This window comes from Pseudophryne corroboree, chromosome 5 (genome assembly GCF_028390025.1).
Source record: "Pseudophryne corroboree isolate aPseCor3 chromosome 5, aPseCor3.hap2, whole genome shotgun sequence".
Lineage (NCBI taxonomy): Eukaryota > Metazoa > Chordata > Amphibia > Anura > Myobatrachidae > Pseudophryne > Pseudophryne corroboree.
In genome coordinates this window covers 101,388,987-101,415,018 of record NC_086448.1, presented here as the reverse complement: position 1 = coordinate 101,415,018, position 26,032 = coordinate 101,388,987, and the positions used below count along the sequence as shown (strand labels likewise).

Genomic DNA, 26,032 nt, shown 5'->3' with positions numbered 1-26,032 from the left:
CAATTTAAAGGGGAGCAGGAGTCAAGGCCAGATGGTTGTTTGTACTGAAAGATATATAAATATAATACAGTATAAGTGGATAATGCTGGACAAAGAGCGTGATATAGAAGGATTTATGTGTTACGATACCAGGAATTTATATGTACTGCCTGTTCCAGTCTGTGAGTGTGGGTTGGGGCTGATATGTCGGCGGTCGGGATCCGGGAGGTCAGCATACCGACCCCGGGATCCCGGCCGCCAGAATGCCGGTGGGGAGGGCCATGCAGTGGGCTCGGTGGCTTGCTGTGCTCGCCACAGGTGCTATTCCCACTCTATGGGTGTCGTGGACACCTAGGAGTGGGAATAGCCCCTGTGAGCCGGCATTCCGGCTGGCGGCATTGTCAGCGGTCGGGATTCTGGCGTCGGTATCCTGACCGACGAGATCCCGACCGCTGGTATATCAACTGCATCCCGTGAGTATGGTTATTGCTATTACTCTCTACGTGCAGCTTTTAGTAACATAATAACATCTTTGTATAAGTAACCATAGAAACATGTATGTGTGTTCTTCATGGGAAGCTGCAATAAGCATGTCGAGTTGGGGGCGTCACAGCCTCAAGCACCCATACGTTTCATTAAATAGAATTTCATTGTATTGAAACATAAATAATAAATGGGTTATTATATTTATACATTCTTTGATCGGTATACATGACACAGTCTAGGCCTCTGCATGCTCTGGGTTTGTACAGTAGTGACGTCTTATTACAGGCCTTGACAGCTCTCTCTTCCATTTTATGCACTAGATATATAAGGAACAGCTGAACACCAGAATAGTGCTGGTCGCCATGGAAACCTGGGCTAATGACAATAAATTCAGCATTTATGAAAACCCCCTGAAGACTCTGAAGGAATTTATGAAATACAGAAGGGATTTTATCAAAGACAAAAGTGACGTTGTACATCTATTTTCGTACGTTATTTGTCACCTGTACATTTTTCTTCCTGTTTTCCTTCATTTTGTTTTAAAAAAAAACACCACATTTTAGCCTTAATATCTTGCCATAAATTCCCTAGTTAATTGTTACAACCAGTCAGTGACCTTCTTCAGAGATGGGGTAAATCTATTTTCTCTATCGTCCTAGTGGATGCTGGGGTTCCTGAAAGGACCATGGGGAATAGCGGCTCCGCAGGAGACAGGGCACAAAAAGTAAAGCTTTAGGATCAGGTGGTGTGCACTGGCTCCTCCCCCTATGACCCTCCTCCAAGCCTCAGTTAGATTTTTGTGCCCGGCCGAGAAGGGTGCAATCTAGGTGGCTCTCCTAAAGAGCTGCTTAGAAAAGTTTAGCTTAGGTTTTTTATTTTACAGTGAGTCCTGCTGGCAACAGGATCACTGCAACGAGGGACTTAGGGGAGAAGAAGTGAACTCACCTGCGTGCAGGATGGATTGGCTTCTTGGCTACTGGACATTAGCTCCAGAGGGACGATCACAGGTACAGCCTCGCCGCCGGCCCCCTTGCAGATGCTGAAACGAGAAGAGGTCCAGAATCGGCGGCAGAAGACTCCTCAGTCTTCTTAAGGTAGCGCACAGCACTGCAGCTGTGCGCCATTTTCCTCTCAGCACACTTCACACGGCAGTCACTGAGGGTGCAGGGCGCTGGGAGGGGGGCGCCCTGGGAGGCAAATGAAAACCTTTTTTGGCTAAAAATACCTCACATATAGCCTCCGGGGGCTATATGGAGATATTTAACCCCTGCCAGAATCCGTTAAGAGCGGGAGACGAGGCCGCCGAAAAAGGGGCGGGGCCTATCTCCTCAGCACACAGCGCCATTTTCCCTCACAGAAAGGCTGGAGGGAAGGCTCCCAGGCTCTCCCCTGCACTGCACTACAGAAACAGGGTTAAAACAGAGAGGGGGGGCACTAATTTGGCGTTAGAAATATATAAAAAAGATGCTATAAGGGAAAACACTTATATAAGGTTGTCCCTATATAATTATAGCGTTTTTGGTGTGTGCTGGCAAACTCTCCCTCTGTCTCTCCAAAGGGCTAGTAGGTCCTGTCCTCTATCAGAGCATTCCCTGTGTGTGTGCTGTGTGTCGGTACGTGTGTGTCGACATGTATGAGGACGATGTTGGTGAGGAGGCGGAGCAATTGCCTGTAATGGTGATGTCACTCTCTAGGGAGTCGACACCGGAATGGATGGCTTATTTAGGGAATTACGTGATAATGTCAACACGCGCCAAGGTCGGTTGACGACATGAGACGGCCGACAAACAATTAGTACCGGTCCAGACGTCTCAAAAACACCGTCAGGGGTTTTAAAACGCCCGTTTACTTTAGTCGGTCGACACAGACACAGACAGGGACACTGAATCCAGTGTCGACGGTGAATAAACAAACGTATTCCTTATTAGGGCCACACGTTAAGGGCAATGAAGGAGGTGTTACATATTTCTGATACTACAAGTACCACAAAAGAGGGTATTATGTGGGATGTGAAAAAACTACCGTAGTTTTTCCTGAATCAGATAAATTAAATGAAGTGTGTGATGATGCGTGGGTTCCCCCCGATAGAAAATATGGGCGGTATACCCTTTCCCGCCAGAAGTTAGGGCGCGTTGGGAAACACCCCTTAGGGTGGATAAGGCGCTCACACGCTTATCAGAACAAGTGGCGGTACCGTCTATAGATAGGGCCGTCCTCAAGGAGCCAGCTGACAGGAGGCTGGAAAAATATCATAAAAAGTATATACACACATACTGGTGTTATACTGCGACCAGCGATCGCCTCAGCCTGGATGTGCAGAGCTGGGGTGGCTTGGTCGGATTCCCTGACTAAAAATATTGATACCCTTGACAGGGACAGTATTTTATTGACTATAGAGCATTTAAAGGATGTATTTCTATATATGCGAGATGCACAGAGGGATATTTGCACTCTGGCATCAAGAGTAAGTGCGATGTCCATATCTGCCAGAAGATGTTTATGGACACGACAGTGGTCAGGTGATGCAGATTCCAAACGGCACAAAGGTGTATTGCCGTATAAAGGAAGAGGAGTTATTTGGGGTCGGTCCATCGGACCTGGTGGCCACGGCAACTGCTGGAAAATCCACCGTTTTTACCCTAAGTCACATCTCTGCAGAAAAAGACACCGTCTTTTCAGCTTCAGTCCTTTCGTCCCTATAAGAGTCATATCTGCCCAGGGATAGAGGAAAGGGAAGAAGACTGCAGCAGGCAGCCCATTCCCAGGAACAGAAGCGTTCCACCGCTTCTGACAAGCTCTCAGCATGACGCTGAGACCGTACAGGACCCCTGGATCCTACAAGTAGTATCCCAGGGGTACAGTTTGGAATGTCGAGACGTTTCCCCTGCGCAGGCTCCTAAAGTCTGCTTCACCAAGGTCTCCCTCCGACAAGGAGGCAGTATGGGAAAAAATTCACGAGCTGTATTCCCAGCAGGTGATAATTAAATTACCCCTCCTACAACAAGAAAAGGGGTATTATTCCACACTATATTGTGGTACTGAAGCCAGAAGGCTAGGTGAGACCTATTCTAAATCTAAAAAAAAAAAAATTTGAACACTTACAAAGGTTCAAATCAAGATGGAGTCACTCAGAGCAGTGATAACGAACCGGGAAGAAGGGGACTATCTGGTGTCCCGAGACATCAGGGATGCTTACCTCCATGTCCCAAATTTGCCCTTATCACTAAGGGTACCTCAGGTTCGTGGTACAGAACTGTCACTATCAGTTTCAGACGCTGCCGTTTGGATTGTCTACGGCACCCCGGGTCTTTACCAAGGTAATGGCCGAAATGATGGTTCTTCTTCGAAGAAAAGGCGTCTTAATTATCCCTTACTTGGACGATCTCCTGATAAGGGCAAAGTCCAGGGAACAGTTGGAGGTCGGAGTAGCACTATCTCGGATACTGTTACAACAGCAGGGGTGGTTTCTAAATATTCCAAAATCGCAGCTGATCCCGACAACAAGTCTCCTGTGCTTAGGGATGATTCTGGACACAGTCCAGAAAAAGGTGTTTCTCCCGGAAGAGAAAGCCAGGGAGTTATCCGAGCTAGTCAGGAACCTCCTAAAATCAGTGCATCATTGCACAAGGGCCATGGTAAAAAAATGGTGACTTCCTTCGAAGCAATTCCAGTCGGCAGATTTCATGCAAGAACTTTTCAGTGGGATCTGCTGGACAAATGGTCCGGATCGCATCTTCAGATGCATCAGCGGATAACCCTATATCCAAGGACAAGGGTGTCTCTCCTGTGGTGGTTACAGAGTGCTCATCTTCTAGAGGGCCGCAGATTCGGCATTCAGTTTTGGATGTTGGTGACCACGGAGGCCAGCCCGAGAGGCTGGGGAGCAGTCACACAAGGAAAAAATTTCCAGGGAGTGTGATCAAGTCTGGAGATTTTTCTCCACATAAATATAGCTAAGGGTAAATTTATAATGCTCTAAGCTTAGCAAGACCTCTGCTTCAAGGTCAGCCGGTATTGATCCAGTGGGATAAAACATCACGGCAGTCGCCCACGTAAATAGACAGGGCGGCACAAGAAGCAGGAGGGCAGTGGCAAAAACTGCAAGGACTTTTCGCTGGGCGGAAAATCATGTGATAGCACTGTCAGCAGTGTTTCATTCCGGGAATGGAAACTGGGAAGCAGACTTCCTCAGTAGGCACGACCTCCACCCGGCAGAGTGGGAACTTCATGGGGAAGTTTTCCACATAATTGTAAACCGTTGGGACTTACCAAAGGTGGACATGATGGCGTCCCGTCTGAACAAAAAACGGGACAGGTATTGCGCCAGGTTAAGAGACCCTCAGGCAATAGCTGTGGACGTTCTGGTAACACCGTGGGTGTACCAGTCGGTGTATGTGTTCCATCCTCTGCTTTTCATACCTAAGGTACTGAGAATTATAAGACGTAGAGGAGTAAGAACTATACTCATGGCTCCGGATTGGCCAAGAAGGACTTGGTACCCGGAACTTCAAGAGATGCTCACAGAGGACTTATGGCCTCTGCCGCTAAGAAGGGACTTGTTTCAGCAAGTACCATGTCTGTTCCAAGACTTACCGCAGCTGCGTTTGACGGCATGGCGGTGGAACGCCGGATCCTAAGGGAAAAGGCATTCAGGAAGAGGTCATTCCTACCCTGGTCAAAGCCAGAAAGGAGGTGACCGCACAACATTATCACCACATGTGGCGAAAATATGTTGCGTGGTGTGAGGCCAGGAAGGCCCCACGAAGAAATTTCAACTCGGTCGATTCCTGCATTTCTTGCAAACAGGAGTGTCTATGGGCCTCAAATTGGGGTCCATTAAGGTTCAAATTTCGGCCCTGTCGATTTTTCTTCCAGAAAGAATTGGCTTCAGTTCCTGAAGTCCAGAAGTTTGTCAAGGGAGTATTGCATATACAACCCCCTTTTGTGCCTCCAGTGGCACTGTGGGATCTCAACGTAGTTCTGGGATTCCTCAAAACACATTGGTTTAAAACCAGTCAAATCTGTGGATTTGAAGCATCTCACATGAAAAGTGAACATGCTCTTGGACCTGGCCTGGACCAGGCGAGTGTCAAATTGGTGGTTTTTTTCTCAAAAAAGCCCATATCTGTTTGTCCATTCGGACAGGGCAGAGCTGCGGACTCGTCCCCAGTTCTCTCCCTAAGGTGGTGTCAGTGTTTCACCTGAACCAGCTTATTGTGGTGTCTTGCGCCTACTAGGGACTTGGAGGACTCCAAGTTGCTAGATGTGGTCAGGGCCCTGAAAATATAGGTTCCAGGACGGCTGGAGTCAGGAAAACTGACTTGCTGTTATCCTGTATGCACCCAACAAACTGGGTGCTCTTGCTTTTAAGCAGACTTTTGCTAGTTGGATGTGTAATACAATTCAGCTTGCACATTCTGTGGCAGGCCTGCCACAGCCAAAATATGTAAATGCCCATTCCACAAGGAAGGTGGGCTCATCTTGGGCGGCTGCCCGAGGGGTCTCGGCTTTACAACTTTGCCGAGCGGCTATTTAGTCAGGGGCAAACACGTTTGTAAAATCCTACAAATTTGATACCCTGGCTAAGGAGGACCTGGAGTTCTCTCATTCGGTGCTGCAGAGTCATCCGCACTCTCCCGCCCGTTTGGGAGCTTTGGTATAATCCCCATGGTCCTTTCAGGAACCCCAGCATCCACTAGGACGATAGAGAAAATAAGAATTTACTTACCGATAATTCTATTTCTCGGAGTCCGTAGTGGATGCTGGGCGCCCATCCCAAGTGCGGATTATCTGCATTACTTGTAAATAGTTACAAAAATCGGGTTATTATTGTTGTGAGCCATCTTTTCAGAGGCTCCGCTGTTATCATACTGTTAACTGGGTTCAGATCACAGGTTGTACAGTGTGATTGGTGTGGCTGGTATGAGTCTTACCCGGGATTCATAAATCCTTCCTTATTGTGTACGCTCGTCCGGGCACAGTACCTAACTGAGGCTTGGAGGAGGGTCATAGGGGGAGGAGCCAGTGCACACCACCTGATCCTAAATCTTTACTTTTTGTGCCCTGTCTCCTGCGGAGCCGCTATTCCCCATGGTCCTTTCAGGAACCCCAGCATCCACTACGGACTCCGAGAAATAGAATTATCGGTAAGTAAATTCTTATTTTTTCCATTGAGACATATATATTTGGTGAGGCGTTGGCAGCATTCTTATACATAATTATTTTTATATTAATGCTATTTTGTGTATAATATTCCATTAGCCACATATTTTAGATTTTTGAACATTTTAAAATGTATCTTTTTTCGGGTTAAATTAAGTCCATGTATATATTTGCAGAAATTGGGTGTGGAGGAGACTGAAACCGTGGAGAGTGGGTAGAGGGGGCACAAGTTACCTGGGACAGACAGAAGTGTAAATCCAGGCTCGTTATGGCTAGCTTGTCATAAATGATTACCGCTGTATTATTTATTATAAGCTAGTTGAGTTGTTTCCCTTCATTTGGGTTGGGTACGGGATCCCGGTGGTCGGAATCCCGACTCCGGAATCTCAACCGTCAGAATGCCGGTAGGGGGGCGAGTGGAATGAAGCCCCTTGCGGGCTCGATACGATCGCCATGCTACGGGCTCGTGGCTCGCTTTGCTCGCCACAGGTTCTATTTCCACTCCTTGGGAGTCGTGGACACCCAGGAGTGGGAATAGCTTTGGCGGCGCTGCCGGCATTCTGACGGTCGGGATTCCGGCGTCTGTATTTTGATTCCAACTACATCCCCTGCAGTTAATACAGCTTAGATGCCCATGACTCATTGGTCGCAGTGGGGTTCCATAAACCAACATCTCAGCAATAAGAAATTATTTTGTGTGTCTGTTCATCAAGATCTTCTTGCTGGGACAGTGGCTCCAATATGAACCTATGTCTTTACTGCTGAGTTCAGACCTGCCATCAGCATGCAGAAATATAAGCTGATGGGGAGGGATCCAAAGATCCCTTTCCACAAACGTAAGGTAGATTACAGGCTGCATCTAAATATGATGTTAGCTATTGTGGGTCAGAATTTTCTGAGCTTGATAAATGGATGTGGAGAGAGGGCCTGGACTGCGCACCCTAGCTTCTTATAGTGGGATGTGCTACCTTGCTGGGACTTCACAGTGACCTCGTTGGACAGATTCCTAACTTTATAGGGGTTCGCCTCTGGGGCACAGAGCACCCCTGAACCATCCCAGCCAAACCACACTTGATAAATGGATGTGCAGACCACAGTCTTCATTGAAAATACAGGACTTGTTACTTAGCCTTTTGTAGGAGATACCATTGATTTCTCTGACGTCCTAGTGGATGCTGGGAACTCCGTAAGGACCATGGGGAATAGCGGCTCCGCAGGAGACTGGGCACAAAAAGTAAAAGCTTTAGACTAGCTGGTGTGCACTGGCTCCTCCCCCTATGACCCTCCTCCAAGCCTCAGTTAGATTTTTGTGCCCGAACGAGACGGGTGCAAGCTAGGTGGCTCTCCTGAGCTGCTTAGAAGTAAAAGTTTAAATAGGTTTTTTATTTTCAGTGAGTCCTGCTGGCAACAGGCTCACTGCATCGTGGGACTAAGGGGAGAAGAAGCGAACTCACCTGCCTGCAGAGTGGATTGGGCTTCTTGGCTACTGGACATTAGCTCCAGAGGGACGATCACAGGTTCAGCCTGGATGGGTCCCGGAGCCGCGCCGCCGGCCCCCTTACAGAGCCAGAAGAGCGAAGAGGTCCGGAGAAAGCGGCGGCAGAAGACGTTCCTGTCTTCAAATAAGGTAGCGCACAGCACTGCAGCTGTGCGCCATTGCTCTCAGCACACTTCACACTCCGGTCACTGAGGGTGCAGGGCGCTGGGGGGGAGCGCCCTGAGACGCAATAAAATCGATATAAAAACCTTATATGGCTAAAAAAATGCATCACATATAGCTCCTGGGCTATATGGATGCATTTATCCCCTGCCAGTTTCCTGAAAAAAGCGGGAGAAAAGGCCGCCGTGAAGGGGGCGGAGCATTTCTCCTCAGCACACAAGCGCCATTTTCTTTCACAGCTCCGCTGGAAGGACGGCTCCCTGACTCTCCCCTGCAGTCCTGCACTACAGAAACAGGGTAAAACAGAGAGGGGGGCACTATTGGCAGCTAATATATAAATACAGCAGCTATAACAGGGAGTAACACTTATATAAGGTTATCCCTGTATATATATAGCGCTCTGGTGTGTGCTGGCAAACTCTCCCTCTGTCTCCCCAAAGGGCTAGTGGGGTCCTGTCCTCTATCAGAGCATTCCCTGTGTGTGTGCTGGGTGTCGGTACGATTGTGTCGACATGTATGAGGAGGAAAATGATGTGGAAGCAGAGCAATTGCCTGTGTTAGTGATGTCACCCCCTAGGGAGTCGACACCTGACTGGATGGTAGTAATTAAAGAATTACGTGACAATGTCAGCACTTTGCAAAAAACTGTTGACGACATGAGACAGCCGACAAATCAATTAGTGCCTGTTCAGGCGTCTCAGACACCGTCAGGGGCGCTAAAACGCCCGTTACCTCAGATGGTCGACACAGACCCTGACACGGATACTGAATCCAGTGTCGACGGTGACGAGACAAACGTAATGTCCAGTAGGGCCACACGTTACATGATCACGGCAATGAAAGAGGCATTGAACATTTCTGACACTACAAGTACCACAAAAAAGGGTATTATGTGGGGTGTGAAAAAAACTACCAGTGGTTTTTCCTGAGTCAGATGAATTAAATGAGGTGTGTGATAAAGCGTGGGTTTCCCCCGATAAAAAACTGCTGATTTCTAATAAATTATTGGCACTATACCCTTTCCCGCCAGAGGTTAGGGCACGTTGGGAAACACCCCCTAGGGTAGATAAGGCGCTCACACGCTTATCAAAACAAGTGGCGTTACCGTCTCCTGATACGGCCGCTCTTAAGGAACCAGCTGATAGAAGGCTGGAAAATATCTTAAAAGGTATATACACACATACCGGTGTTATACTGCGACCAGCGATCGCCTCAGCCTGGATGTGCAGCGCTGGAGTGGCTTGGTCGGATTCCCTGACTGAAAATATTGATACCCTGGATAGGGACAGTATATTATTAACTATAGAGCATTTAAAGGATGCATTACTATATATGCGAGATGCACAGAGGGATATTTGCACCCTGGCATCTAGAGTAAGTGCGATGTCCATTTCTGCCAGAAGAACGTTATGGACGCGACAGTGGTCAGGTGATGCGGATTCCAAACGGCATATGGAAGTATTGCCGTATAAAGGGGAGGAGTTATTTGGGGTCGGTCTATCGGACCTGGTGGCCACGGCCACGGCAACGGCTGGAAAATCCACCTTTTTACCCCAGGTCACCTCTCAGCAGAAAAAGACACCGTCTTTTCAAACCCAGTCCTTTCGTCCCTATAAGGGCAAGAGGGAAAAAGGCCGCTCATTCCTGCCTCGGGGCAGAGGAAGGGGAAAAAGACTGCACCATGCAGCCTCTTCCCAAGAGCAGAAGCCCTCCCCCGCTTCTGCCAAGTCCTCAGCATGACGCTGGGGCTCTGCAAGCAGACTCGGGCACGGTGGGGGGCCGTCTCAAGAATTTCAGCGCGCAGTGGGCTCACTCGCAAGTGGACCCCTGGATCCTGCAGGTAGTATCACAGGGGTACAAATTGGAATTCGAGACGTCTCCCCCTCGCCGGTTCCTGAAGTCTGCTCTACCAACGTCTCCCTCCGACAGGGAGGCAGTATTGGAAGCTATTCACAAGCTGTATTCCCAGCAGGTGATAATCAAGGTACCCCTCCTACAACAGGGACAGGGGTATTATTCCACGCTGTTTGTGGTACCGAAGCCGGACGGCTCGGTGAGACCAATTTTAAATCTAAAATCTTTGAACACTTACATAAAAAGGTTCAAATTCAAGATGGAGTCACTCAGAGCAGTGATAGCGAACCTGGAAGAAGGGGACTATATGGTATCTCTAGACATCAAGGATGCTTATCTCCATGTCCCAATTTACCCTTCTCACCAAGGGTACCTCAGGTTTGTGATACAAACCTGTCATTATCAGTTTCAGACGCTGCCGTTTGGATTGTCCACGGCACCACGGGTCTTTACCAAGGTAATGGCCGAAATGATGATTCTTCTTCGAAGAAAAGGCGTATTAATTATCCCTTACTTGGACGATCTCCTGATAAGGGCAAGGTCCAGGGTACAGTTAGAGGTCGGAGTAGCACTATCTCAGGTAGTGCTACGTCAGCACGGGTGGATTCTAAATATCCCAAAATCACAGCTGATTCCAACAACACGTCTACTGTTCCTAGGGATGATTCTGGACACAGTCCAGAAAAAGGTGTTTCTCCCGGAGGAGAAGGCCAGGGAGTTATCCGAGTTAGTCAGGAACCTCCTAAAACCAGGACAAGTGTCAGTGCATCAGTGCACGAGAGTCCTGGGAAAAATGGTGTCTTCTTACGAAGCGATTCCATTCGGAAGATTCCATGCAAGAACTTTTCAGTGGGATCTGCTGGACAAATGGTCCGGATCGCATCTTCAGATGCATCAGCGGATAACCCTATCTCCAAGGACAAGGGTATCTCTCCTGTGGTGGTTACAGAAGGCTCATCTTCTCGAGGGCCGCAGATTCGGCATTCAGGATTGGATGCTGGTAACCACGGATGCCAGCCTGAGAGGCTGGGGAGCAGTCACTCAGGGAAGAAATTTCCAGGGCTTGTGGTCAAGCATGGAAACGTCTCTTCACATAAATATCCTAGAGCTAAGGGCCATTTACAATGCCCTAAGTCAAGCAAGGCCTCTGCTTCAGGGTCAACCGGTATTGATCCAGTCGGACAACATCACGGCTGTCGCCCACGTAAACAGACAGGGCGGCACAAGAAGCAGGAGGGCAATGGCAGAAGCTGCAAGGATTCTCCGCTGGGCGGAAAATCATGTGATAGCACTGTCAGCAGTGTTCATTCCGGGGGTGGACAACTGGGAAGCAGACTTCCTCAGCAGACACGACCTCCACCCAGGGGAGTGGGGACTTCATCCAGAAGTCTTCCAAGTGATTGTAAACCGTTGGGAAAAACCAAAGGTGGACATGATGGCGTCCCGTCTCAACAAGAAACTGGACAGATATTGCGCCAGGTCAAGGGACCCTCAGGCAATAGCGGTGGACGCTCTGGTAACTCCGTGGGTGTTCCAGTCGGTATATGTGTTCCCTCCTCTTCCTCTCATACCAAAAGTACTGAGAATCATAAGAAGGAGAGGAGTAAGAACGATACTCGTGGCTCCGGATTGGCCAAGAAGAACTTGGTACCCGGAACTGCAAGAGATGCTCACGGAGGACCCGTGGCCTCTACTTCTCAGGAAGGACCTGCTCCAGCAGGGACCTTGTCTGTTCCAAGACTTACCGCGGCTGCGTTTGACGGCATGGCGGTTGAACGCCGGATCCTGAAGGAAAAAGGCATTCCAGATGAAGTCATCCCTACCCTGATCAAGGCCAGGAAGGATGTAACTGCAAAACATTATCATCGCATTTGGCGAAAATATGTTGCGTGGTGTGAGGCCAAGAAGGCCCCTACGGAGGAATTTCAACTGGGTCGTTTCCTACATTTCCTGCAAGCAGGATTGTCTATGGGCCTAAAATTAGGATCCATTAAGGTTCAAATTTCGGCCCTGTCGATCTTCTTCCAGAAAGAACTGGCTTCACTGCCTGAAGTTCAGACGTTTGTCAAAGGGGTACTGCATATACAGCCTCCTTTTGTGCCCCCAGTGGCACCTTGGGATCTCAATATAGTTTTAGGGTTCCTAAAATCACATTGGTTTGAACCACTTGCCACAGTGGATTTGAAATATCTCACATGGAAAGTGGTAATGCTGTTGGCTCTGGCTTCAGCCAGGCGCGTATCAGAATTGGCGGCTTTATCCTATAAAAGCCCTTACCTGATAGTTCATTCGGATAGGGCGGAATTGAGGACTCGTCCTCAATTTCTCCCTAAGGTGGTTTCAGCGTTTCACATGAATCAACCTATTGTGGTACCTGTGGCTACTAGGGACTTGGAGGACTCCAAGTTGCTGGACGTAGTCAGGGCCCTGAAAATATATGTTTCCAGGACGGCTGGAGTCAGAAAATCTGACTCGCTGTTTATACTGTATGCACCCAACAAGCTGGGTGCTCCTGCTTCTAAGCAGACGATTGCTCGTTGGATTTGTAGTACAATTCAACTTGCACATTCTGTGGCAGGCCTGCCACAGCCAAAATCTGTAAAAGCCCATTCCACAAGGAAGGTGGGCTCATCTTGGGCGGCTGCCCGAGGGGTCTCGGCTTTACAACTTTGCCGAGCAGCTACTTGGTCAGGGGCAAACACGTTTGCTAAGTTCTACAAATTTGATACCCTGGCTGAGGAGGACCTGGAGTTCTCTCATTCGGTGCTGCAGAGTCATCCGCACTCTCCCGCCCGTTTGGGAGCTTTGGTATAATCCCCATGGTCCTTACGGAGTTCCCAGCATCCACTAGGACGTCAGAGAAAATAAGAATTTACTTACCGATAATTCTATTTCTCATAGTCCGTAGTGGATGCTGGGCGCCCATCCCAAGTGCGGATTGTCTGCAATACTTGTATATAGTTACAAACAAATCGGGTTGTTTATTGTTGGAAGCCATCTTTTCAGAGGCTCCTACGGTTATCATACTGTTAACTGGGTTCAGATCACGAGTTGTACGGTGTGATTGGTGTGGCTGGTATGAGTCTTACCCGGGATTCAAGATCCTTCCTTATTATGTACGCTCGTCCGGGCACAGTATCTTAACTGAGGCTTGGAGGAGGGTCATAGGGGGAGGAGCCAGTGCACACCAGCTAGTCTAAAGCTTTTACTTTTTGTGCCCAGTCTCCTGCGGAGCCGCTATTCCCCATGGTCCTTACGGAGTTCCCAGCATCCACTACGGACTATGAGAAATAGAATTATCGGTAAGTAAATTCTTATTATCTCCTGCGTTCAGCATTTGTTAAATATCCCTATTACTAAAAAAAGGGGGGCTTTAGTCATCCGGTAACATCTGTTTGTACATGATTTTGTCTTAATAAAGTGTTCTAATCTAACAACTGTATGACAACATTTGTGATAGTGAAATCTCTTTTTCTCTAACTTCCTAGAGGATGCTGGGGACTCCGTAAGGACCATGGGGATAGATGGGATCCGCAGGAGACATGGGCACTTTAAGAAAGAATTTAGTTCCTGGTGTGCACTGGCTCCTCCCTCCATGCCCCTCCTCCAGACCTCAGTTTGATACTGTGCCCAGAGGAGCTGGGTGCTTTTCAGTGAGCTCTCCTGAGTTTGCTGATAGAAAGTATTTGTTAGGTTTTTTATTTTCAGGGAGTTCTGCTGGCAACAGACTCCCTGCATCGTGGGACTGAGGGGAGAGAAGCAGCCCTACTCTCTGAAGCTAGGTCCTGCTTCTTAGGCTACTGGACACCATTAGCTCCAGAGGGATCGGTACGCAGGATCTCACCCTCGCCGTCCGTCCCAGAGCCGCGCCGCCGTCCCCCTCGCAGAGCCGGAAGACAGAAGCCGGGTGAGTATGAGAAGCAAGAAGACTTCACAGGCGGCAGAAGACTTCGTGATATTCACTGGAGGTAACGCACAGCACTGCAGCTGTGCGCCATTGCTCCACACACCTCACATACTCCTGTCACTGTAAGGGTGCAGGGCGCAGGGGGGGCACCCTGGGCAGCATTTGGGACCTCATATTGGTAAAAGACCACATATATACAGCTGGGCACTGTATATATGTATGAGCCCCCGCCAAAAAAATTACAATTTAAGCGGGACAGAAGCCCGCCGCCGAGGGGGTGGGGCTTCTACCTCAGCACTCACCAGCGCCATTTTTTCTCCACAGCACCGCTGAGAGGAAGCTCCCCAGGCTCTCCCCTGCTGATACACGGTAGAAGAGGGTTGAAAAGAGAGGGGGGGCACATAATTAGGCGCAAAAAAGATATAAACAGCAGTTACTGTGTTATTCCTGGGTTATATAGCGCTGGGGTGTGTGCTGGCATACTCTCTCTCTGTCTCTCCAAAGGGCCTCGTGGGGGAACTGTCTTCAGAAAGGACATTCCCTGTGTGTGTGTGGTGTGTCGGTACGCTTGTGTCGACATGTCTGATGAGGAAGGCTATGTGGGAGAGGAGCAGGAACAAATGAATGTGGTGTCTCCGCTGACGGCGCCGACACCTGATTGGATGGATATGTGGAAGGTTTTAAATGATAATGTTAATTCCTTGCATAAAAGATTAGACAAAGCTGATGCATTGGGACAGTCAGGGTCTCAACCCGTGCCTGATCCTATGTCGCAGGGACCGTCAGGGTCTCATAAGCGCCCACTATCCCAAATTGTTGACACAGATACCGACATGGATTCTGACTCCAGTGTCGATTACGATGAGGCAAAGTTACAGCCAAAATTGGCTAAATCCCTTCGATATATGATTATAGCGATAAAGGATGTTTTGCACATCACAGAGGAAACCCCTGTCCCTGACACGAGGGTGTATATGTATAAGGGAAAGAAGCCTGAGGTAACTTTTCCCCCCTCACACGAACTGAATGAGTTATGTGAAAAAGCTTGGGAATCTCCAGATAAAAAACTGCAGATTTCCAAACGGATTCTTATGGCGTATCCTTTCCTGCCAACGGGTAGGTTACGATGGGAATCCTCCCCTAGGGTGGACAAAGCTTTAACACGCTTATCCAAAAAGGTAGCCCTGCCGTCCCAGGATACGGCTACCCTCAAAGATGCTGCTGATCGCAAACAGGAGGGTACCCTGAAGTCCATTTATACACATTCAGGTACCTTACTCAGACCAGCAATCGCGTCGGCCTGGGTCTGTAGTGCGGTGGCGGCATGGACAGATACCTTATCAGAGGAGATTGATACCCTAGATAAGGATACTGTTTTATTGACCCTGGGGCATATTAAAGACGCTGTCCTTCATATGAGAGATGCTCAAAGAGACATTAGTCTACTGGGTTCTAGAATAAACGCTATGTCGATCTCTGCCAGAAGGGTCCTGTGGACTCGGCAATAGACAGGCGATGCCGACTCAAAAAGGCATATGGAGGTTTTACCTTACAGGGGTGAGGAATTGTTTGGAGAAGATCTCTCGGACCTGGTCTCCACAGCTACAGCTGGAAAGTCAAATTTTTTGCCTTATGTTTCCTCACAGCCTAAGAGAGCAACGCATTATCAAATGCAGTCCTTTCATTCACAAAGAAACAAGAAAGTCCGAGGTGCGTCCTTTCTTGCCAGAGGTAGGGGCAGAGGAAAGAAGCTGCACGACACAGCTAGTTCCCAGGAACAGAAGTCCTCCCCGGCCTCTGCAAAATACACCGCATGACACTGGGGCTCCACTGGCGGAGTCGGGCCCAGTGGGGGCGCATCTTCGGAATTTCAGCCACATGTGGGTTCACTCCCAGGTGGATCCCTGGGCAATAGAAATTGTGTCTCAGGGTTACAAGCTGGAATTCAAAGAGGTGCCTCCTCGCCGGTATTTCAAATCGGCCCTACCAGCTTCCCCCCTAGAGAGGGAGCTAGTGTTAAATGCAATACAAAAATTGTATCTTCAGCAGGTGGTGGTCAAGGTTCCCCTCCTTCAACAGGGAAGGGGTTATTATTCGACCATGTTTGTAGTTCCGAAGCCGGACGGTTCGGTCAGACCCATATTGAATTTAAAATCTCTGAACCTATACTTGAAAAGGTTCAATTTCAAGATGGAATCGCTAAGAGCGGTCATCGCAAGCCTGGAAGGGGGGGATTTTATGGTGTCACTGGACATAAAGGATGCGTACCTTCATGTCCCCATTTATCCACCTCATCAGGCGTACCTAAGATTTGCGGTACAGGACTGTCATTACCAATTTCAGACGTTGCCGTTTGGTCTCTCAACGGCCCCGAGGATTTTCACCAAGGTAATGGCGGAAATGATGGTGCTCCTGCGCAAGCAAGGTGTCACAATTATCCCGTACTTGGACGATCTCCTCATAAAAGCGAGATCAAGAGAGCAGTTGCTGAACAGCGTATCTCTTTCACTGAAAGTGTTACAGCAACACGGCTGGATTCTCAATATTCCAAAGTCGCAGTTGGTTCCTACGACTCGTCTGCCTTTCTTGGGCATGATTCTGGACACGACCCAGAAAAGGGTTTATCTTCCGATAGAAAAAGCCCAGGAGCTTATGACTCTGGTCAGGAACCTTTTAAAATCAAGACAGGTGTCAGTGCATCATTGCACTCGAGTCCTGGGAAAGATGGTGGCGTCATACGAGGCCATTCCCTTTGGCAGGTTCCATGCGAGGACTTTCCAATGGGATCTGCTGGACAAGTGGTCCGGGTCACATCTACAGATGCATCGGTTGATCACTCCTGTGGTGGCTGCAGAGTGCTCACCTTCTCGAGGGCCGCAGATTCGGCATTCAGGATTGGATCCTGGTGACCACGGACGCAAGCCTCCGAGGTTGGGGAGCAGTCACGCAGGGAAGAAATTTCCAAGGTCTTTGGTCAAGTCAAGAGACTTGTCTTCACATCAACATCCTGGAACTAAGGGCCATATACAACGCCCTACGTCAAGCGGAGACCTTACTTCGCGACCAACCAGTTCTGATCCAGTCAGACAACATCACTGCAGTGGCTCATGTAAACCGCCAAGGCGGCACAAGGAGCAGAGTGGCAATGGCGGAAGCCACCAGAATTCTTCGCTGGGCGGAGAATCATGTAAGTGCACTGTCAGCAGTGTTCATTCCGGGAGTGGACAGCTGGGGAGCAGACTTCCTCAGCAGACACGATCTACACCAGGGAGAGTGGGGACTTCATCCAGAAGTCTTCGCACAGATTGTGAGTCGGTGGGAACTGCCACAGATAGACATGATGGCGTCCCGCCTCAACAAAAAGCTACAGAGGTGCGCCAGGTCCAGAGACCCTCAGGCAATAGCGGTAGACGCCCTAGTGACACTGTGGGTGTTCCGGTCAGTCTGTGTATTTCCTCCTCTTCCTCTCATACCCAAGGTGTTGAGGATGATAAGAAGAAAAGGAGTGAGAACAATCCTCATTGTTCCAGATTGGCCACGACGGACTTGGTATCCAGATCTGCAAGAAATGCTCACAGAAGATCCGTGGCCTCTTCCTCTAAGACAGGACCTGTTGCAACAGGGACCCTGTCTGTTCCAAGACTTACCGCGGCTGCGTTTGACGGCATGGCGGTTGAACGCCGGATCCTAGCAGAAAAAGGCATTCCGGTTGAAGTTATCCCTACACTGATAAAGGCTAGGAAGGAAGTAACAGCAAAACATTATCACCGTATATGGCGTAGATATGTTTCTTGGTGTGAGACCAAGAATGCTCCTACGGAAGAATTCCATCTGGGCCGTTTCCTTCACTTCCTGCAAACTGGAGTGGATTTGGGCCTTAAATTAGGCTCCATTAAGGTCCAGATTTCGGCCCTATCCATTTTCTTTCAAAAAGAATTGGCTTCTCTCCCAGAAGTTCAGATTTTTGTAAAGGGAGTACTGCATATTCAGCCTCCTTTTGTGCCTCCGGTGGCGCCTTGGGACCTTAATGTGGTGTTAAGTTTTCTAAAGTCACACTGGTTTGAACCACTTAAGACGGTGGAGTTGAAATATCTCACGTGGAAGGTGGTCATGTTATTAGCCCTGGCTTTGGCCAGGCGAGTGTCGGAATTAGCGGCTTTGTCACATAAAAGCCCCTATCTGGTTTTCCATATGGATAGAGCGGAATTGCGGACACGTCCTCAGTTCCTGCCAAAAGTGGTTTCATCCTTTCACATGAACCAACCTATTGTGGTGCCTGTGGCTACACGGGACTTAGAGGATTCCGAGTCCCTTGATGTGGTCAGGGCTTTGAAAATTTATGTAGCCAGGACGGCAAGAGTCCGGAAAACAGAAGCACTGTTTGTTCTGTATGCAGCCAACAAACTTGGCGGCCCTGCTTCAAAGCAGACTATTGCTCGCTGGATCTGTAACACGATTCAGCAAGCGCATTCTATGGCAGGATTGCCATTACCTAAATCGTTTAAAGCCCATTCCACTAGGAAAGTGGGCTCTTCTTGGGCGGCTGCCCGAGGGGTCTCGGCACTACAGCTGTGTCGAGCTGCTACTTGGTCGGGTTCAAACACCTTTGCAAAATTCACTAAGTTTGATACCCTGGCTGAGGAGGACCTCATGTTTGCTCAGTCGGTGCTGCAGAGTCATCCACACTCTCCCGCCCGTTTGGGAGCTTTGGTATAATCCCCATGGTCCTTACGGAGTCCCCAGCATCCTCTAGGACGTTAGAGAAAATAAGATTTTACTTACCGGTAAATCTATTTCTCGTAGTCCGTAGAGGATGCTGGGCGCCCGTCCCAAGTGCGGACTTCTTCTGCAATACTTGTATATAGTTATTGCTTCAATAAGGGTTACGTTATTGTTGCATCGGGCATGAACTGATGCTATGTTATTTGTCATGCTGTTAACTGGGTTGTTATCACAAGTTATACGGTGTAATTGGTGTGGCTGGTAGGAATCTTGCCCTGGATTACCAAAATCCTTTCCTTGTACTGTCCATCTCCTCTGGGCATAGTTTCTCTAACTGAGGTCTGGAGGAGGGGCATAGAGGGAGGAGCCAGTGCACACCAGGAACTAAATTCTTTCTTAAAGTGCCCATGTCTCCTGCGGAGCCCGTCTATCCCCATGGTCCTTACGGAGTCCCCAGCATCCTCTACGGACTACGAGAAATAGATTTACCGGTAAGTAAAATCTTATAATATCTGTGTAACCACTTATGCAGGCTTGCCTATATGCTCTGATTGGCGTAGATCCATTTTGCATCTGTTGTTATGTAAATCTTTTCAGTCATTACTATTATGTGATCCATTCTTTAAGGGGGAGTCAGTTTGAAAGTAGCAGGAGCGGCGCGGCATACATTGGCGGAGTGTGCTCCCTACAGAAAGGGGGTGGTGTAAATGAGGTAGGCGCTTGTCGTATTGTTACCATTGTGTTCTGTTTTCTAGTCACCTTCGTCAGTATCTAGCTATATACAGCGTACAGTCAGCACAAACCACTAATTATTCTCCCTGTATTTTCCTATGCATCTTAGCACCGTAATCAGGGTCCGAGTTATTCTGCTATAAATACCTTTATTTTTAATTCACTTGGATTTATTTGCGGGAATGGAGGCGGTGCTATCGTTATTCAGATAAATATAATTAAATATCAGTCAAGGACTGTAGTGAAACAGTGGCAAACTATTGTAGGTATTAGTAGGATGCTAAATTTAGTTTGCCGTGTTATAATTCTTAAATAAAAAATTTCTCAGACATTTGCACAATTCTGTTTATCAGTACAGAAATATTAAATTAAAAACTAGGTAAGTTAATATATGCATTCTAGATCGTTCTGGAGTAGTGCATCTGACAGCTATGGCACTCTCCCTATTATGTGGTCATGTGATTGGGCGCTAGCAGCTCCTGTCCAATCACTTTTATACATATCCCTGAGATGGGTTAGTGGCACCTGCCATTTCATCAAATTACCCTCAGCCCGTGCACCATTAATAAGAAGTTGGATGTGTGAACCTGCTCTACAATCTACATGTGTCAGTATAACAGGGGCCTCAATACTGCTTTTGGGTCTCCCTGTTCCCCTCTTCACACCATAAAATTGCTCCTGTCCCCTGCAGCCCCATCCTCATTAATATAACCATATGATAATACAAATCAGCTACCTCATCTCCCGCTACTGTGATCTGATAAAAAGCAAGAAACACTGGTCCAGATTTATCAAGCCTTGGAGAGTGATAAATTGCACAGTGATAAAGTACCAAGCAATCAGCTCCTAACTGCCATGTTACAGGCTGGAGCTGATTTGTTGGAACTTTATCACAGTGCAATTTATCACTCTCCAAGGCTTGATAAATCTGGGCCACTCTGATCAGAGGAGGTGAATAGGGAATACAATAGTGACTTCACCATAGTCAGACACACCATGAATAGAAGTTAGCCTCTACAGGCAGTAGGGTAACCAAATGTTAACCCTTTATCAAAACATTTTAACTTTCTTTATTAACTAAAGTGTTTTTTATACATTATTTTCACAGCTGGCAAAAAAGTGGAATAAATAAAAAGCAATGAAAAGAAATAAAATAAAAAAGAGGAAACGTTATTTTCTGCCTCCTGTCTGTGTTGCCCCGGTCTTGCATTTGGTTAATACAGTCCTGAGCGGCTACACGTGAATCAGGCTTAAGATTTTTACTTGTTACACAATCACTAACAATTGTCCTTCTCTTCTTCCCTAGTTTGGCAGGTCGGATGTCTTGGCGGTCACCCTGGCACAGTCCCTAGCCCATAACTTGGGCATTTTCTCGGATAAAAAGAAAGTAATGAGGGGTATGTAACCTACTGTAAATGCACTACTTACATAATGCACAGCCCACCGGCCTGGATAGCAATACAGCATTCACCGCTGATGCAGGGGGCAGTTATAATAACTAGAGCACAGACAAATATACGTCTATAACCCGCAGGAACCAGTCACACCAGTAACCAAAGAAGAAGAGGGACAAGTCCAATTCTCGGGGTGACAAGCTCCTATAGAGCAAGGGCTTCTTCTTTGGGAAAAGGATAGTTGCTGCCTAGCCTGGGGGATAAATGGTAAAGCGGTATATACTGACTTACCACTATTTGTACTAGGGAAAATGTTGGGTATCTGAGAACATTATCCCCTCCTGTAAGAGTAACCGGTGTCCACAAAGTATACAGTATATCTACAAGAAATGTACATTTCAAGGGTTTTACAAATCCTCCTGAATCCTTCCACTGAGTTTTTAATAGCGTAATGACTTACGGCTTTAGGGGGCTATTCAGAGTTGTTAGCAAACCAAAAAAGTTAGTAATTGGGCAAAACCATGTTACACTGTAGGTGGGGCAGATGTAACATGTGCAAAGAGAGTCAGATTTCAGTGGGTTATATTGTTTATGTGCATGGTAAATACTGGCTGTTTATTTTCTACACTGAAATTTAGATTTCATTTTGAACACCCCCCACCCATATCTAATCTCTGCACATGTTACCACTTACCCCTCCCCCCCGCAGTGCAACATGGTTTTGCCCATTAGTGTGCTGTTTTAGTTTGCTAACAAACCTGAATAACCCCCTTAATCCACTGGGGCATGCCAGTTTGTGTCAAAGATATACCTTCCAAATCTCTGGGACATTTTGTAGGTGGCTATAAGTGCCAATGCACTAGAACATCGGTATGGATGCAAACACATTGCTATAATGCCAACCTACTTGGGTAATTCTTTATGTTCCACCAGTTGGGACATGAGCAAAAGTTACATCTCTCTGAAGTATGACTATAGTTGCTTATTCAACTCCAGAGTTGACTTGCGTATGGTTATTGAGGTGTACATTGTAGCAGGAAAACATAAAATACAATAGTGCTGTATTACGGTACGTTTTATTGCTTGGTATTACAGGGGAGTGCACTTGTGAAGACAAATGGTCTGGCTGTATCATGGAAGACATTGGGTAAGATTGTAAATTATTTTATGTCAACAATTGTTTCTTTTAATGACGGAACAACATAACAGTAATGTCAGCGCCGCGGCTGTGGCACCCGAACGGAGCAACGCTTGAATTGCTCCGTCAGGCGCCATTTTAAATTTCCCCCGTAGAGGTGAGGAGCAGCGTTAGTCTTTTTATTATATATGGTTTCATGTCTCACGTAATTATCCTCCCGGTGACAAAGACATCCTACAATACAATCTCTCATAATGTTTTCTTGCGGTACTTTTTGGACACAATAAATGTTTATTATTACACACAATTATACCCTAATGTCTGAAACACATAGCCGGATCTGTGGACAGTGTTAAAGTACATAAACCACTGTGATGATTAAAAGGCAATAATCACAGTGATCATCCAATCAGATCTCTTGGCAACTATCCAATGATCAGTTTACTTTCAAAGTTTTCCTGGTTGTACAGTATAGAGCCAATATTAAGACAAGTAGCCTCACTGTATCATGGAAGACTATGGATAAAGAATGTGAATGTTTTTGAATCATTATATACCGGCGAATGACAAAATAGTTATTGTACAAACATGATATATCAAATGTGCGCGCACAAACATACATTTCAGTTATACAGGTTTACTTACCATGGCTTTATAAGACAGTGACTGTCGAGTGCTTTATTGTTTGAACTATCAATTATGAACCAATATACAAGTAATTTTATAGTGTTACCTGATTTATTGGTGTTGCCTGATTTTGTTTTTAGGCAAAATGGCCCTAATTGAATACCCTTCTCTGTGCTGCATACAGCATACAGCGCATATAACAGCAGGAGGGATTTGATGTGTAAAACATATTTAGTAATGTAATAATTATGGAAATCACACTTTGGTTTACCTCACATTCTATACCATCTCGGGGTGGGGGGGCAGCATGGCATCATTCACCACCTTCTCAGATCCTTCTGCATGTTGAAGGGAACTAAGGAGGCGACAAATGACCCGCGGGTGCTTGCCTCTGTGTATTTATCATGCCCACGAATGGCACTTTTTAAACATTGTGGTGTTCTGAGCAGTTGGAAACGCCCACATCGTTTAAAATATTGTGTCGGGTGTGGCCACCTTAACACTGAGCTGTATTTAACGTGAACAAAGTCCACAGTATTCTGTCAATCAAACATATCATATGGTAGATTATAAACACATTTATTTCTTCTTTGTCATTTTCTTTTTTTCTCTTTGAAAAAGACCATTAATTGAAAATACATATTTCTCTGACGTCCTAAGTGGATGCTGGGGACTCCGTCAGGACCATGGGGATTAGCGGCTCCGCAGGAGACAGGGTACAAAACTAAAGCTTTAGGATCAGGTGGTGTGTACTGGCTCCTCCCCCTATGACCCTCCTCCAAGCCTCAGTTAGGTTTTTGTGCCCGTCCGAGCAGGGTGCAATCTAGGTGGCTCTCTTAAGGAGCTGCTTAGAAAAAGTTTTTAGGTTTCTTATTTTCAGTGAGTCCTGCTGGCAACAGGCTCACTGCATCGAGGGACTTAGGGGAGAGAAGTTCAACTCACCTGCGTGCAGGATGGATTGGCTTCTTAGGCTACTGGACACCATTAGCTCCAGAGGGAGTCGGAACACAGGTCTCACCCTGGGGTTCGTCCCGGAGCCGCGCCGCCGACCCCCCTTGCAGATGCTGAAGATTGAAGGTCCAGAAACCGGCGGCAGAAGGCTTTTCAGTCTTCATGAAGGTAGCGCACAGCACTGCAGCTGTGCGCCATTGTTGTCACACACTTCACACCAACGGTCACGGAGGGTGCAGGGCGTTGCTGGGGGCGCCCTGGGCAGCAATGTATAATACCTTATTCTGGCTAAAAATACATCACATATAGCCCCTGGAGGCTATATGGATGTATTTAACCCCTGCCAGGTCTCAGAAAAACGTGAGAAGAAGCCCGCCGAAAAGGGGGCGGGGCCTATTCTCCTCAGCACACAGCGCCATTTTCCCTCACAGAATTGCTGGTGGGAAGGCTCCCAGGCTCTCCCCTGCACTGCACTACAGAAACAGGGTTAAAACAGAGAGGGGGGGCACTTATTTGGCGATATGTATATATATATTAAAATGCTATAAGGGAAAAACACTTATATAAAGGTTGTCCCTGTATAATATAGCGTTTTTGGTGTGTGCTGGCAAACTCTCCCTCTGTCTCCCCAAAGGGCTAGTGGGGTCCTGTCCTCTATCAGAGCATTCCCTGTGTGTGTGCTGTGTGTCGGTACTTGTGTGTCGACATGTATGAGGACGATGTTGGTGAGGAGGCGGAGCAATTGCCGGTAATGGTGATGTCACTCTCTAGGGAGTCGACACCGGAATGGATGGCTTATTTAAGGAATTACGTGATAATGTCAACACGCTGCAAGGTCGGTTGACGACATGAGACGGCCGGCAAACCAATTAGTACCTGTCCAGGCGTCTAAAACACCGTCAGGGGCGTTAAAACGTCCTTTTACCTCAGTCGGTCGACACGGACACTGACTCCAGTGTCGACGGTGAAGAAACAAACGTATTTTCCTTTAGGGCCACACGTTACTTGTTAAGGGCAATGAAGGAGATGTTACATATTTCTGATACTACAAGTACTACAAAAAAGGGTATTATGTGGAGTGTGAAAAAACTACATGTGGTTTTTCCTGAATCAGATAAATTAAATGAAGTGTGTGATGATGCGTGGGTTTCCCCCGATAGAAAATTATTGGCGGTATACCCTTTCCCGCCAGAAGTTATGGCGCGTTGGGAAACACACCTTAGGGTGGATAAGGCGCTCACACGCTTATAAAAACAAGTGGCGTTACCGTCTCCAGATACGGACGCCCTCAAGCAGCCAACTGATAGGAGGTTGGAAAATATCCTAAAAAGTATATACACACATACTGGTGTTATACTGCGACCAGCGATCGCCTCAGCCTGGATGGGCAGCGTGGGGTGGCTTGGTCGGATTCCCTGACTGGAAATATTGATACCCTTGACAGGGACAGTATTTTATTGACTATAGAGCATTTAAAAGATGCATTTCTATATATGCGAAACTCTGGCATCAAGAGTAAGTGCGATGTCCATATCTGCCAGACGATGTTTATGGACACGACAGTGGTCAGGTGATGCAGATTCCAAACGGCACATGGAAGTATTGCCGTATAAAGGGGAGGAGTTATTTGGGGTCGGTCCATCGGACCTGGTGGCCACGGCAACAGCTAGAAAATCCACCTTTTTTACCCCAAGTCACATCTCAGCAGAAAAAGACATAGTCTTTTCAGCCTCAGTCCTTTCGTCCCCATAATATCTGCCCAGGGATAGAGGTAAGGGAAGAAGACTGCAGCAGGCAGCCCATTCCCAGGAACAGAAGCCTTCCACCGCTTCTGCCAAGTCCTCAGCATGACGCTGGGGCCGTACAAACAGGTGCGGTGGGGGGTCGTCTCAAGAGTTTCAGCACGCAGTGGGCTCACTCGCAAGTGGACCCCTGGATCCTACAAGTAGTATCCCAGGGGTACAGATTGGAAATTCGAGACGTCTCCCCCTCGCAGGTTCCTGAAGTTTGCTTTACCAACGTCTACCTCCGACAGGGAGGCAGTATTGGAAACAATTCACAAGCTGTATTCCCAGCAGGTGATAATCAAAGTACCCCTCCTACAACAAGTAAAGGGGTATTATTCCACACTATATTGTGGTACTGAAGCCAGACGGCTAGGTGAGACCTATTCTAAATGGAGTCACTCAGAGCAGTGATAGCGAACCAGGAAGAAGGGGACTATATGGTGTCCCTGGACATCAAGGATGCTTACCTCCATGTCCAAATTTGCCCTTCTCACAAAGGGTACCTCAGGTTCGTGGTACAAAACTGTCACTATCAGTTTCAGACGCTGCCGTTTGGATTGTCCACGGCACCCCGGGTCTTTACCATGGTAATGGCCGAAATGATGATTCTTCTTCAAAGAAAAGGCGTCTTAA

The 26,032-nt window shown here is 47.5% G+C and overlaps 1 protein-coding gene across 7 annotated transcripts in view; it reads left to right on the top strand.

Annotated features, from left to right (window-relative positions):
- Positions 1-26,032, top strand: part of ADAM22 (ADAM metallopeptidase domain 22) — a 500,813-nt gene that overhangs the window by 354,284 nt on the left and 120,497 nt on the right. For all 7 annotated transcript variants that reach the window (XM_063921513.1, XM_063921518.1, XM_063921515.1 and 4 more), the window contains exons 11-14: positions 786-952; positions 19,398-19,482; positions 20,809-20,899; positions 21,992-22,043. In XM_063921513.1, the coding sequence (XP_063777583.1) occupies positions 786-952; positions 19,398-19,482; positions 20,809-20,899; positions 21,992-22,043 (395 nt within the window). The remainder of the gene's footprint in view (positions 1-785; positions 953-19,397; positions 19,483-20,808; positions 20,900-21,991; positions 22,044-26,032) is intronic.